Source organism: Peromyscus eremicus, chromosome 5, assembly GCF_949786415.1.
Source record: "Peromyscus eremicus chromosome 5, PerEre_H2_v1, whole genome shotgun sequence".
In the NCBI taxonomy this organism is placed as follows: domain Eukaryota; kingdom Metazoa; phylum Chordata; class Mammalia; order Rodentia; family Cricetidae; genus Peromyscus; species Peromyscus eremicus.
The window spans coordinates 100,823,926-100,838,995 of NC_081420.1; the positions used below are offsets into that span (position 1 = coordinate 100,823,926).

At 40.0% G+C, this 15,070-nt stretch overlaps 1 protein-coding gene across 4 annotated transcripts in view; it reads right to left on the reverse strand.

Annotated features, from left to right (window-relative positions):
• The window catches only part of Nfat5 (nuclear factor of activated T cells 5), an 85,823-nt gene that overhangs the window by 16,320 nt on the left and 54,433 nt on the right, over positions 1-15,070 (reverse strand). For all 4 annotated transcript variants that reach the window (XM_059264047.1, XM_059264046.1, XM_059264048.1 and 1 more), the window contains 6 exons: positions 13,116-13,306; positions 11,639-11,811; positions 7,824-7,958; positions 7,646-7,698; positions 5,213-5,345; positions 540-623 (listed from right to left, as the gene is read on the reverse strand). In XM_059264047.1, coding sequence (XP_059120030.1) covers positions 540-623; positions 5,213-5,345; positions 7,646-7,698; positions 7,824-7,958; positions 11,639-11,811; positions 13,116-13,306 — 769 coding nt within the window. The remainder of the gene's footprint in view (positions 1-539; positions 624-5,212; positions 5,346-7,645; positions 7,699-7,823; positions 7,959-11,638; positions 11,812-13,115; positions 13,307-15,070) is intronic.

Below are 15,070 nucleotides of genomic sequence, written 5' to 3' on the forward strand. Positions count from 1 at the left end.
TGTGTGAGGGAGTCTGATCCCTGGGAACAGGGATTAGACAGTTATGAACTGCCATGTGGGTGCTGGGAACGGAATCAGGTCCTCTGGAAGTAGAGTCAGTGCTCTAAAGGGCTGAACCATCTCTCCAGTCCCCTTTGAAGGTATTGTTTTTTGTTTTTTTCTAAACTGAAGAATTTAAAAACAAACTCCTCTACTCTAACATATTTGTTGTCATTTGATATAAGGTCTTGCTACATAGCCTATGGTGGTCTTGAACTTATGATTCCTTTGCCTCCCAAGTGTTAGGATTATAAACATGCACCATTATGTTTGGTCTATTATGTTTTGTTTTGTTTTTAAAGTATATCAATATGCTAAATGAAGGAAAATATCAAGTTGAAAAATAAGTCTCTGCATCAGTGAAGTTAAACATATTTATTTTATAATTTGGAAAACACCTTGCTAAGTACCGCAATACATCAGAGAAAACAAAGCACTAAGGTTTACCAGTGAACACATAGGATGGCCAAATTAATATCTGAGAAATATCAACTTGGTACCTTTCATGGCTTCTTCAAAAGAGCAAGGTCTTGCTGGACTAGATATCTCCTTTTTCACATTTACATTCAAAGCACCAGCTGCTGCTATTGAAAATAAAAGTCATATATTTATTTCAATTTATTGATCCTGGTAAAATACATATTCTAATACTCTTTAACTGGAATATTTTCCCAGCACATCACTGACTTATTTACTATAAATCCAAGGTTGAGGTAATTTTTTTTATTGCCAGCAGACTACCCTCTAAAATATACTCATCTCCAAGTAGATAGAACATATGATCACTTAACAAAACAGAAAAATTTAAGAATTCTTTTAACACTGTACATGTTGGTAACGCGAGATGAATGGAAGACTGACACCAAATATCAGACATTTAAAACTTAACACCTATATTAGAGCACTAGCAAGAAAAAAATTTATCATTTACCTATATGAAAAAACATTTGTCAATATTTAAAGTAAATTAAAATATGCAAGATGAACACACTACATCTCGTTACTAGCATTAACAGAGAACTCCAAGGCTACTATTAAATCTTCTGTAACAGCTTTTAATTTAATGCGCTGAAGAACAAAGGTCATTTCTAAATAATAATGTTGAACTGCAAATGAGTAGGTTTGGCTTCAAATGGTAATTATTCTATGTTTTATAGATTCCCTTCCACCTTTTTTTGAGACAAGGGTTCCTTTCCTAGTGGTGTGTTCTCTCCTCCCCACCCCCATCTCTTTTGGTTTTCCCAGACAGGATTTCTCTGTAGCTTTGGAGTCTATCCTAGAACTCACTCTGTAGACCAGACTGGCCTTGAACTCACAGAGATCCACCTGCCTCAGCCTCCTGAGTGCTGGGATTAAAGGGTGTGCCACCTCTGCCTGGCCTTCCCAGTGGTTCTCAACTTGTGGGTCACGACCTCACGGGGGTCACTTATCAGATATCCTGCATTCCAGATATTTATGATTCATAACAGTAGCAAAATTACAATTATTAAGTATCAAAGAAGTAATTTTATGGGGGGGGGGGGTCACCACCACCTGAGGAACTGTATTAAAGGACCAAAGCATTAGGAAGTTTGAGAACTACTGTCCTAGTTAAACCAGGAGGTCATGGATTTAGCTAGACTGGCTGGCTACCACCCCACAGATCTTCCTGCCTCCACCTCCCCAGTGCATATGGGTGCTGGGAACTGAACCTGGGATCTCCGCAAGAGCAACAAGTGCTCATATCCACTGTGCTGGCTAGTCTGATGTCAACTTGACACACAACCTAGAGTTATCTGAAAGAAGGGAACCTCAATTGAGAAGAGGCCTCCATAACATCCAGTTATAAGGCATGTTATTAATTAGTGACTGATGGGAGAGGCCCAGCCCATTGTGAGTAGTTCCATCCCTGGGCTGATGGTCCAAGAGAAACAAGTCAGTAAGAAGCACCCCTCCATGGCCTCTGCATCAGGTCCTGCCTCCAGGTTTCTGCCCTGTTTGAGTTCCTGTCCTGACTTCCTGACTTCCTTCAGTGATGAATAGTGACACTGAAGTATAAGCCAAATAAAACCCTTTCCTCCCCAACTTCTGTTTTGGTCATGGTGTTTTGTTGTAGCAATAGAAACCCTAACTAAAGAACCATCAACCCCTCTTCTCCAGCATGCACCGCTGTAGTCAGCTTTTTGTTGTGTGGGCCCTGGTCATGGAACTCAGGTCCTTACCTGTGTGCAGCAAGTACTTCACTGATTGAACCACCTCCCTAGCCCATATTTTTTTTTAATTCCCTTTCTTATATGGATGTGTGTGTTCAAGTATGTGTAGATACATGTGCACATGTGTGCCCATTTGTGTAAGAGGCCAGAGGTAAACCTCAGGTATCTGTCCCTAGGAACTACTGATTTTGTCTATTAAGACAGGGTCTCTCATTGGCCTGGAGCTTACTAATTAGGGTAGTTTGGCTGGCCAACAAGTCTCAGGGACTCTCCTATCTCCAACTCACTGGCTCTGGTACTTACAAAGTACCATCACAGCTGGAAAATGTGTTCAGGGAGCAGGGAGCAAACTCAGGGTTTCATGCCCAAGCACTTTAACACTACAGACTGAACTCTCAAACCTATTAAAAATGTTTTTAACGCAGAGGCAGAGACAGGTGGATCTCTGAGAATCCTGCCTTAAAAAATCAAAAGTTAAAAAAATTATTTATTTACTGTTTATATGCACGCATACACATGTACAACAGCACATATATGGAGGTCAAAGGACAACTTGTGGGAAGTGGTTCTCTTCTACCACATGGGTCTCAGGGACCGAAGTTGGGCTGCTAGGCCGTTACGCACTGAGCAAGCTTGCTGGACCCAGTTATTTTTATCTAAAACACATTCTAATTTCTATTTGTCAAGGCTTGTTTGTTTGGTTTTGAAGTACAGTATTCCTATGTCGCTCAGGTTGGACTCAACTGGCAATCTTAATGCATTATAGTCTCCTGAGTGCTGAGACTACAAACTGGAATCACACACCCTGGCTTTCAGTGCTTTAAGCATTTTTAAAAAAATTATTATTAGTGCCGGGCGGTGGTGTGGTGCACGCCTTGAATCCCAGCACTTGGGAGGCAGAGGCAGGCGGGTCTCTGTGATTTCGAGGCCAGCCTGGTCTACAGAGTGAGATACAGGACAGGCACCAAAACTACACAGAGAAACCCTGTCTCGGGGGGAAAAAAAATTATTATTAGTATGGGGGAGGTGGGCATGTCATGACTCTCAATTAATTTATTTTATATTTATAAACATATCCAAAATGAGATTTGAATTGGTTTACTTTTAATGAATTATTTCTCACAACAACATCAAAAGTTATTTCTAACTGAATAAAAAGACAAAATTGGGGACTGGAGAGATGGCTCACTGATTAAGAGCACTTGCTACTCTCATAGGGGACTCAAAGTCAGTTCCCAGAATCCACATGGCAGCTCCCAACTGACTATGTAACTCCAGTTCCAGGGGTCCCAACACCCAGGCCAGCAAGCTCCAATGATCTACTTGTCTTGTCTCCCCAGAGCTGGGATCACAAGAGTGTGTCCGGCTTTTTATGGGTTCTGGCAATCAATTCAGATCCCCATGCTCGCAAGGCAAGCACTTTACTGACTGAACTATCTCCTCAGCTCTGCTTTGATTTTTTTGGAGCAGGAGCTTTCTTTCTCTATCACTTTTCCTCACCTTCTATCTCACTGGGTCCCGAAGTATGTGGGAATAACATTATCAATAAAAACTGCAGATGCAGAACTACATTCTGAAATAGTACTCATTAGAACAAACTGAGCCAATAATAACTACAGCAGAAACTGAGCCCCCAGGCAATGCAACAAACCAGTAATTTTCATTTCCAAAAAGCTCTTCTCATTTCTATCAGAGGCTTTAATTCTTCAGGTAACTAAATAAAATAGGCAAATAACTCATAAGTCATGTTTCAGCTAAATATCGTCTATACTTTAAACATTTCAGTTGCTTTTGTGCTCTGATGTTGGAGCCTTCTAGGTTTCCTGGTGGCTATACTCAGCATGACAGCGTAAGAGGGTCTACACTTGGCTGTACCTAGCTAGAGGGAGGTCCTTTGCCCCTCCCCTTGGCACTGTTATAAAAAGCCCTTTGGAATAAAGCTCTGGGCCGGTGGATAAGGATCTAGGCCCACTTGAGGCTATCCTGAGTTTCTCTCCCCTCTTTATTTCTAACTAAGTCTCTTATCCCTCACTGCTCAAGAGTCTCTGGGATAAATAAACGTGGGGGTTGGTCTCCCACACTCTGATTTCTTCCCCCCTCTCCCCCCCTAGATCGGGATTCTCGGTTTCTGTAACTGTTCTGGCTATCCTGGAATGCACAGAGATCCACCTGCTGGGATTAAAGGCACATGCCACCCTGATTTCTAAACCATGAAGTGCTTAAAATTATATTTGAAACATTATTACGGGAGGTGGTGGCTCATGCCTTTAATCCTAACATTCGGAAGACAGAGGCAGACAGCCTGGTCTACATAGACTTCTAGGACAGCCAGGGCTGTTACACATAGAAACCCTGTCTCAAAAAACCAAACCAAACCAACCAACCAACCAACCAACCAAACAAACAAACAAAAAAACCCCACCAAAATATTTATCATCAGTCTGATAGTTTTTGTGTTGTTAATTATCATTTCAAGTTTCTCCTTTTCACCTTCTCAGAATGCACACTAGGACCAGAGGTATATAGTTTAGTGGTCAAGCATGTGATTAGGATACTAAGGCCCTGGAATCAAACCCAGTGTGATCAGGAGGAGAAAAAGAAAAGGCCTCATAATCCAGACAAACTAAAGTATTAGCAACTTCCAGTTGTGAGTTTCACCTTTTGCGTTTAAAAGACACTCAATGACTAGTGAGGGATCTTCACTAAGATGCAAGTTGTGACTAACTCTGGAGCACCTGAGCTCAAGCACTGTCAGCTCTTTCATTATTGAGAATAGGTAGAAATGATTCTAAGAGTAGCAGCAGTATCTTATAGCTGTATTTTTAGAAAATACTACCCAACTCCAAATCAAATTAGTAAAAATTCATACTTATAGTCCCCCCCCCCTTTTTTTTTCTTTTTGGTTGTCTGGACTTCAAACTTTTTCAAAGGACTAAAAATTAATTATTCATTTTAGTTTAGAATTTTTCATTTTGACATACCTGGGTCTGGAGTGTAAGTAAATGGCTGAACATCATGAGATCTTCCAGCATTGGTCACAACATATATTCCCACTGATACAGGCAAAGTTATATGTTGGTCATGATATGGGGGAACTTTCACAATAAGATGGTTCTAATTAAAGAAAAGTGTAAGAGTCAGAAAGGAAGCCAATGTTTAAAAGAAAAAAATAAGTATATTACCTGTTACCTGTACAGTTTTTAAAAGTTTGATTAGAAAAAAAATGCACTAGATTTTTACAGCCAGGTCTTTGCTATGGAGCTCAAAGTTGCCTCAATCTGTAGATCTTCCTGCTTCATTCAAAGCCTACATTCAGGGACTACAGGTATAGGCCACTACACCAAGCAAAAAATGATGATTTAAAGGTTGATAGGCACCATGTCATTCATCTTAATATTTCTTTCATGGTAAAGCCCAAATGTTTTACAACACATCACAAGGTCCCCGCTTGATCAACTTCATTTCATTCCTACTTTCCCAATGGCTTAATACACTATAGCTAATTGACCTTTTTTAAACTTAAATGTTGTCTATCCTTTTAATTATTAAACTCAGCTTTATCTCAGACTTGTTCTCTCCAACTGTAGCATTTTCATCTTCTCAGATGGCAAGTTCCATACCCATACTCAGGTCTTACATATAAACGCCACCTCCTCAGAAGTCTTCCCTTCCCTGCCCATTCTTTAGAAGCAGTATTCTTCCCCAACCCAATCACATTTATTTTCCTAACAGTACTTTTTAACTATCTCAAACAACAAAAGTAGAAGGTCCACAAAGATCTAGGGTGTTCTGCCCACAGTCTGTCAGGTAATAGTACCTACCATACACAAAATGCACTCATGTCATTTGAAACATCTTGCCAGCCTGGCCTGTAAGTCTTACTCCTCCCTGCTCAACCTCTAAATGCTGGGTCTTACAGGTGTGTGTGCGCCACCATGCCCAGCTCCAAAGTTCTGTTTATTTCAACACCTCTTTCTCTCTCTAATACTTCATTTTTGTTCTCCATTTAATATGAGTTATAGGTCAATTCTCTAGGATACCAGATCTTACTCTATTCTAAGAAAATGTTTCCCAGAAAGGCACTTATCTCTCTCTCTCTCTGAAAGAAATTTTTTTTTTAAAAAATGAGCAAAACCACAGAACCAATGACCTATCATTGTTATGATTTAGTTTGTTTATAAACTCATTTGCAGAAAGTCCAAGACAGGGCCGGGGAGATGACTCACCAGGTAAAAATGCTTGCTGAAAAAGCCTAATGACCTAGTTTGATCCTGGAACCCACAGAAATGTGGAAGGAACAGAGTTGTCCTCTGACTACCACATGCACAACCCCCCCCCCCATACAATAGTAAAACAACAATAAATTCACAACCCTCTAAAGACCGCTGCATTCCACCTGCCACACAAACCTGATAACCTGGATTTGATACCTGGATCATATGGAAGGACAGAGCCAAGTCCATAAATCTGTCCTGACTTACACACACACACTATATGCTATGCATGCTCCCATATACATCATATATATTTTTAAATGTAAATTTAATTATTGGGCTGAGGATGGACATGGCTCAATTGGTAGAGTGCTTGCCTAGCACACGTGAAGCCCTGGGTTCCACCCCCCGGTTCTGTAGAAACCAGGCATGTTTGTGATCCCAGCACTTGGGAAGCAGAGGCAGCAAAGTTCACGGTTATCCTCGGCTATATAGCGAGTTCACAACCAGCCTAGACTACATAAGGAAAAAAAAGGGTGGGTGGGTAACACCCCATTTCTCAGAAGGGAAGGAAAAATAAACAAATGGATGGAAGAGGAGGAGAGAAAAACGATACAAATGAGAGAGAAGAGGATGAGGAAAGGATGATAAAAGGGGAGAGAGGGAGGGTAAAGTGGAGAGAGAGTACTAAAATAAAGAGAGATTACATTAATCTAACCAGTATGTCAAAACCCAAAACACGTACATAGTGAGACCCTGTCTAAATTAGTAACAATAACAACAGAAAAACAAAACACGTTCACAGCACAAGAAAGTATTCTATGGATTAATAAGACTTCAATTACTAGTAAAACTAGGTACATAACAATTAAATTAGAACAAGGGGTTGAAGTGCCCTCAGAAAAAGCAGACTTTAGATCAAAGTTCACTTTTCCTTCAGGGACAATGAAATGAACTGACAAGTCTTCCATGGGTATCTATTACAAGCTTGGTATGGCAAGGATCCTACTTGATCCTGTCAATAGTGCTCTGGAGGACATTACTGCTGGTCATGGAGAGTGGGGGTTACCTGATTATGTGACAGAAGAAATAAAATGTCAGAACTGGAAAGAACCTCCAATAATTGAGTGAAGCTTTTCAAATAAAAATGAATTGCTCAGAATAAACAACAAAAATATTTAAAAAGTTTAAGTTATATACCTGATGAAACAATTCCATGTCTATTTCAGCTTCTGATTTCCAAGAGTTTTCATCTGATGGAAATAATAACAGTGATTTAAAATTTTTTGAACTTTCTCACTCTGTAGCTTTAGCTTTAACTGTATTTTTATAACAAGTGAAACATGGAACACTATCGACCAGTTATATGCCTACTTACCAGAAACATTTTCCTGAAAAATAACTTTAGTTCCTTTTAGAAAGTTCTTCCCAATTAAAAACACTTCTTCCTCTCCTTTTACTGAACAGCTATGCAAGCTTTTCTTTAAGATTTCAGGAACTCCTGCTGGCTGAGCTGTGGACATACACACATAAACACTCCATAAAAACAGCCATCAACACTTAATTCTTATCTACAAACAACTTATACCATGAATCCAGTTTTATTAATTGTTTCTGTTGATCACGAACTTTTTAATTACATTTTATTTATTTTAGACTGTGTGTTCACCTGTGTCTCTCTCTGTACATGCATGCATGTACACATGCCACAGTGGGTGGGTAGTCTGAGAACAACCTATACAGGAGTCAGTTCTTTACTTCTGCCATGTGGGTCCAGACTATCAAACTCAAGTTGTCAGGCTCAATTCCCAGCACCTACATGGCTCCAGTTCCAGGGGATCTGTTATCTTCTTCTGGCCTTTGTGGGCATCAGGCACAATGTGGTAAACAGATATGCAGGCAAAAACAGCCATTCACACTAAGTAAAAATCTATTTTTTAAAAAAGATTTATGTATTATTTATAGAGGTCCTCCTCCATATATACCTGCTGGCTAGAAGAGGGCACCAGATCTCATTATAGATGGTTGTCAGGCAACATGTAGTTGCAGGGAATTGAACTCACAACCTCTGGAAGAGCAGTCAGTGTTAACCTCTGAGCCATCTCACCAGTCCCTAAAAATCTATTTTTTAAAAAATTAGTGTGTTTGGGTTAGTGCCATGGCTCTGAAGACTTGATAAGAGTGCCAGAATCCACATGGCAGAAGCAGAGAATCCATTCCTACAAGCAGTCTTCTGACCTTGAGTGTGCACCGTGGCACACATACATCTAAACACATAATACATACATACATACATACATACATACATACACAAACATACAATAAATAATAGATGTAAAATTTGTGTGTTTGCTAAGTTAAAGAATAGCTGTGGTAATTATTTGACAAAATTAGTACAATAAAAACAAAACAAAACAAAAAACCCAAAAAGAAAACAGGTCATAATATCTATAATAAGCTAACAGGAAATTCAACAACACGTTTTTCTGTTTGAAGTCAAATATGAGTTATAAAAAAGCAATGCCAAGTCAGGCCTATAATCCCAGCACTTAAGAGACTGAGGTAAAGCTGGAAAGATGCTCAGTCGGTAAAGTGCCTACCACTCACATAAAAGCCAGTGAGGCAGCACATGCTGGAAGGTGGAGAAAGGAAGTTCCCTGGAACTCACTGGCCAGCCGCCCTAGACAAATCTATGAGCTTCCGGTTCTGTGAGAGGCCCAGTCTCAAAATAAGGTGGAGAGTGACTAAGGAAGACACAAGCTGTGCACATGCACATGTTCTTGTATCCACACTTGTCCATACCAACACAAACACATTCACACACACAAAACAAACAAACAAACAAACAGAGTCTGGATGATCTCCACACAGAGATAGGGTTTCTCTGTGTAGCCATGGTTAACCTGGAACTCTGTAGACCAGGTCGGCCTGAAACTCAAGAGATATACCTGCCTCTGCCTCCCGAGTGCTGGGATTATTGCCCCAGTATGAATGACCTTTAATTATAGGCCCCTTATCAAGATCCTACCCCCACCCCCCAAAAAGCCAAGGAAAATAATCCAAGTAATCCACAGTAAAAACCTCAAGAAATAATATTAAAAATTCTCAGAGCTGGAAAGATGGCTAAACAGTTAAAAGCACTAGCTGCTCTTGCATAGGTCTAGGTTTGGTTCCCAGTACCATATGGTGACTCATAATTGTAATTGCAGTTTATAGGGGATCTGATGTCCTCTTCTGACCTCCTCAGGCACCAGGCAGTAACATAATGTACAAACAAACATGCAGGCAAAACACATATGCACATAATATAAAATAAATTGATCTGTAATGATTAAACAAGGAAGAAATTTATCTATTGGTGTAATAATTAAAACTATAACAATAGTAAAAGCCACATAATACTATCATTGAACTTAAAGGCACACTTTCACATGTTTTCTGTTTTATTTTAATTTATTTTTTTGGTTTTTCTGTGTAGCCCTGGCTGTCCTGGAACTCTCTCTGTAGACCAGGCTGGTCTCAAACTCAGAGATCCGCCTGTCTCTGCCTCCTAAGTGCTGGGACTAAAGGCGTGTGCTGCACCACCACCACCACCACCACCACCACCACCACCACCACCACCACCACCACCACCACCACCCAGCTTCACTTGTTTTCGTTCTATACTAAAGTTAGAGGTAAGAGTTTCATTTCTCATTCACAAGCACTGTGCTGTACCACCACTACTTGTAACAAGAAATGTGACCTGCCATTATTTACAAAGTTTTTACAAAGCTTGTTTCACTTTAATGTTCTAACACATGGTAAAGATGCCTGGAAATCATGGAGGTTGGCAACTGCCTTCTGGCATCCTATTTAAGTGACTTATTAGGGGGACATTGCTGGGAAATATTTTAAAAACTACATTATCATTTATTTATTGTGTATCACAACTTGTGGGAGTCCTCTTGCCATGTGGGTTCCAGGGACCCGACTCATATCACAAGGCTTGACAACAAGTACTTTCACCTGCTGAGCCATCTTGACAGCCCTCAAATTACTTAAAACATTTTTTTAATTTACTTTAATTTTATGTGTAAGTCTGTGTACCACATGCATGCACTCACTGCCCATGGAGATGGAATGGGGCATCAGATTCCTGGGACTAGAATTACAGACAGTTGTGAGCTACCCTGTGGGTGTTAGAAATCAAATCAAGGTCTTCTGGAAGAGCAACCAGCACTCTTACCTTCTGAGCCATCTCTCCAGCCTTTTTACATTTTTTTTAAAGATTTATTTATTTTATGTATGAGTGCCCTACCTGCATGTATACCTTTATGCCAGAAAGGCATTAGATCCCACTAGAGACGGTTGTGAACCACCACATGGTTGCTAGGAATTGAACTCAGAACCTCTGGAAGAGCAGCCAGTCCTCACAGCCGCTGAGCCATCTCTCCAGCTCTTTTTAAGATCAGTATATATGATGATAACAGGAACCTATAAATAGCTAAGTACCTTTCCAATGTATTTTAATATTTTTATATTCTGAGATGGATTTCCAGTAGCTCAGGCTGTCCTTAACCTCACTAAGGAGCTAAGGATGACTTGCAATCTGAGACATATCTTGTCTTTCAGAACAGGCTGGCCTATACTTATGGCAGTCTTCTTGCTTCTACTCCTAGTTACTAGGATTACAGCTTGTGCCATATCCAGCTTACAACTGTTATTTTGGTTTTCTTTTGTTTTTTGGTCAAAGAGACAGTGACTTGTTATTTTCTCTGTCTGGATTTTTTAAAAAATATTTATTTATTATGTACACAGTGTTCTGCCAGTGTTCTGCCTGCATGTATCCCCGCATGCCAGAAGACTCCAGATCTCATTATAGAGGTTGTGAGCCACCATGTGGTTTGCTGGGAATTGAACCCGGGTCCTCTGGAAGAACAGCCAGGGAGTCCTAACCTCTGAGCAATCTCTCCAGCCCCTCCAGTCTAGATTTTAACTCCTGGGTTCAAGCTGTCTTCCTGTGTCAGCTTCCCAAATGGCTAGGAGCATAAGTGCTTGCCATTGTGTTCTCTTGACTACAGCTTTAAAATGTTTGAAGTTTGACATGTTCATGGGCTGAAGTATAAAACATTAAAATTTACAGATACCTGAAAAATTGACAAAACTTAAGAACTCTTCATGTATCTAGCATCTCCACATTTTCTTACTTACTACACAAAATGGGAGAAGAGGGTGTCTGCAATGTCAGAGTGGAGCCATCTTTCCTTGTGATATTAACTCGAAAAACCAATCTGGCACGAGTGCTCTTTTTCTTGGAACCAGCAATTCCTATTCTGGCTTCAACATCAGCATTCCTCAGCTTCAAGATTCCTACGCAGTCCACCCTAAAAACAGGGAAAAAAATGTACCAAGTGGCACTGTTATTGTCTAAATAGTACAATTTTTTGGGGGTGGAGGGGACAGTTTGAGACAGGATTTTTTTCTGTGTATCCCTGGCTGTCCTGGAATTAGGTCTGGCCCAGAACTCAGAGATCCTCCTGCCTCTGCCTCCTGAGTGCTGGGATTAAAAGTGAGTGGCACCACTGCCCAGCAATAGTACATTATAAAACAAGTTTCCTTTTTTAAAAAGGCTGATTCTTTGCTAATTCTTTGAATATGTAATAGTCATAAGGCCCCAAACTCACAAAATATGAAGGGATAAATTTTAAATATTCAAAGCTCTTAATCTTATCAATCTTCATTTTAAAATGGAAAAAACAGTAAAAAAAATAAAATTATTCTTTAAATGTGAACATAAGTAATGGCCTACAAGAGATTTATTCTGTGCTTTTAAGAAATATAGCCAGGCGGTGGTGGCGCATGCCTTTAGTCCCAGCATTCCAGAGGCAGAGGCAGAGACAGAAGCAGAGAGGCAGAGAGGCAGAGAGGCAGAGAGGCAGAGAGGCAGAGACAGAGGAAGAGGCAGAGGCAGAGGCAGAAGGAGTTCTCTGAGTTCCAGGCCAGCCAGGTCTACAGAGTGAGTTCCAGGAACAGCTAGGGCTACACAGAGAAACACTGTCTTGAAAAACCAAAGAGAAAGAGAGACCCTCAAAATCTTCTATTTTCTGGAACTAGAAATATTTTCTTGATTATCATAAAAGTATAATATATAATAAAATAAAAAATTTCGTAGGAGCTAGAAAGATGGCTGAGAGGTTAAGTTAAGAGCACTTGCTACTCTTACAGAGGACTTGGGTTTGGTTTCCAGCAGCCATATAGGTTGGCTCACAACTCTCTGTCATTCTAATTCCAGGAGACCCAACATCCTCTTCTCATCTCTGTGGGCAACTGCACACACATAATGCACATAAACTCACACAGGCATACACACATACCCATAATTTTAAAACTCTGCCAAGAGCCAGTCCCAGCCTGGACTACACAGTAGTTCCAGGACAGCCAGGGCTATGTAGACAGATCCTGTCTCCAAAAAGAATAAAACCAAAACTAAAACAAAAAACCTAACCAAACAAAAAAAAATAAAAAAAATAAAAATAAAAACTTGCCATGCATAGTGGCACGGCAGACTTCTGTGAGTTTGAGGCCAGCCTGGTCTGTATAGAGGGTTCCAGGCCAGTCAGTGTGACATACTACAACCTTACACAAGAAAAAAAAAAAAAAAAAAAAAAAAAAGGAAAAAAGTACTCACGCCAGCGTCATGTTGTTGCTAGGATCAAGGCCAACTTCTATAACAGTGGTACCTTCAATGTCCACTTCTTTGCAGGGAGTCGTATTTCGTCCAGTTACCCTACAGGCTTGATAAAATCCATGTGGTTTCACTCGACCAGAATCATTGCCCACAAACACCTGCAACACTACTGGTTCATTATGACCTTCCAGCTGGAACCAGATAACATGAAGAATAAGCACTAGTTAGCATTTCAAAGAAACTCATTATAAACTAAACATTCAAAATCAAATCCTGCCTGGGCACTGGTGGCGCATGCCTTTAACCCCAGCACTTGAGAGGCAGAGGCTGGCAGATCTTTGTGAGTTCAAGGCCAGTCTGGTCTACAGAGTAAGTTCCAGGACAGCTTGGGCTACACAGAGAAACCTTGTCTCAAAAATCAAAATCAAGCCAGGTGGTGGTGGCACATACCTTTAATCCCAGCACTCGGGAGGCAGAGGCAGGGGGATCTCTGTGAGTTCGAGGACAGCCTGGGCTACCAAGTGAGTTCTAGGAAAGGCACAAAGCTACACAGAGAAACCCTGTCTCAAAAAAAAAAAACCAAATCAAAATCAAATCCTATATTTAAAACTAGATGAAGAAACTGCACTTGGGAGGCAAAGGCAAGCAGATCTCTGTGAGTTCATCTAAAGAGCAGATTCCAAAGCTACACAGAGAAACCCTGTCTCGAAAAACAACAATAACAAAAAACTAGATGAAGAAATAATAAGAAAAATAGGTAAAATCTTTTTGGAGTACTGAAGACTGAACCCAGGTGCTCACCCCTGAGCCACACCCAGTCCAAAAATTTTCTAATAAAAGAACTGGAATCAGGCATGGTGGCACACACCTCTAATCACAGCAGAGACAGGTGGATCTCTGAGTTCCAGGACAGCCAGGACTATATAGACAGTCTTGTCTCAAAAAAATAAAGCTAGCAGAGGGAGCTGAAATAAAGGCCAGGCTCAAAACGAAAAATAAAGAAAAATATTGCAGTGGTTCTACAATAACCACATTTTAATTATTTTAGATGCCTAAGCTAAACCATCACATAATCTATTTGTATAAGTGAATGGGAATACATACACAATTGCTCAGATAGTATATCTACTACTCAGGATCTGCTACTACCACTAAATTGTGTTAATGGCAACATCTTCATCACCAAATGAGAATATATATGATAAATTTTTACTACTTAAGCAGTTAAGGAGAAAAGTATTTGAAATGCAGCCACACAAATGACAGGAAAATGAAGTTCATTTTCAAAGACTGGACCATGAAATCCCGGGCCAGAACATCTATGGTCAGCTATATGGTCACTATCGACCTCTAGCAAAACTCTCATAAATAAATGACAGTTCATATATAGAAGTTTTATAGTAAAAACACTGAAGCTGTTGATAAAGTATGCAAGAAGAAATTACAAAAATGTCACATCTTTATATCTCATTATATGAGCATCTCTGGGCAGTGACTATCATTATCAGGGAAATAATTAAAGAAATGAGGAAGTGTGTATCCATTCTGATCTCCTTTTACAGATGGATTATGTAATTATTTAGTAGAGAACAGAGAACATGTCAAGTTTTTTGGGTTTTTTGTTTGTTTGTTTTTGGAGTGTCTGTTGAGTGAGTGAGTAAATGAACTGTTTAGGGCAGTCAGTTCATTCCCTATCATAGTGAGGCAATAACACATGTAGCTGTGTAAGTACTTAGACCAAGCAGAACCTAAAGATAGATAATCAGATTAAGAATACTGACAAAACAATTAAAATATCCAGCTAAACACACACAAAGAAAACCTTGAATTTCCTTCTTGCCTGTTATGTGTCCTGGACTTGAGGGATTGGTCACAGATCGATTAGAGCGGTAACACTGGTATAAACAAATGATCATAGACAAGTTTCCTAATCCTGAGTCTTAATCATGATTTCA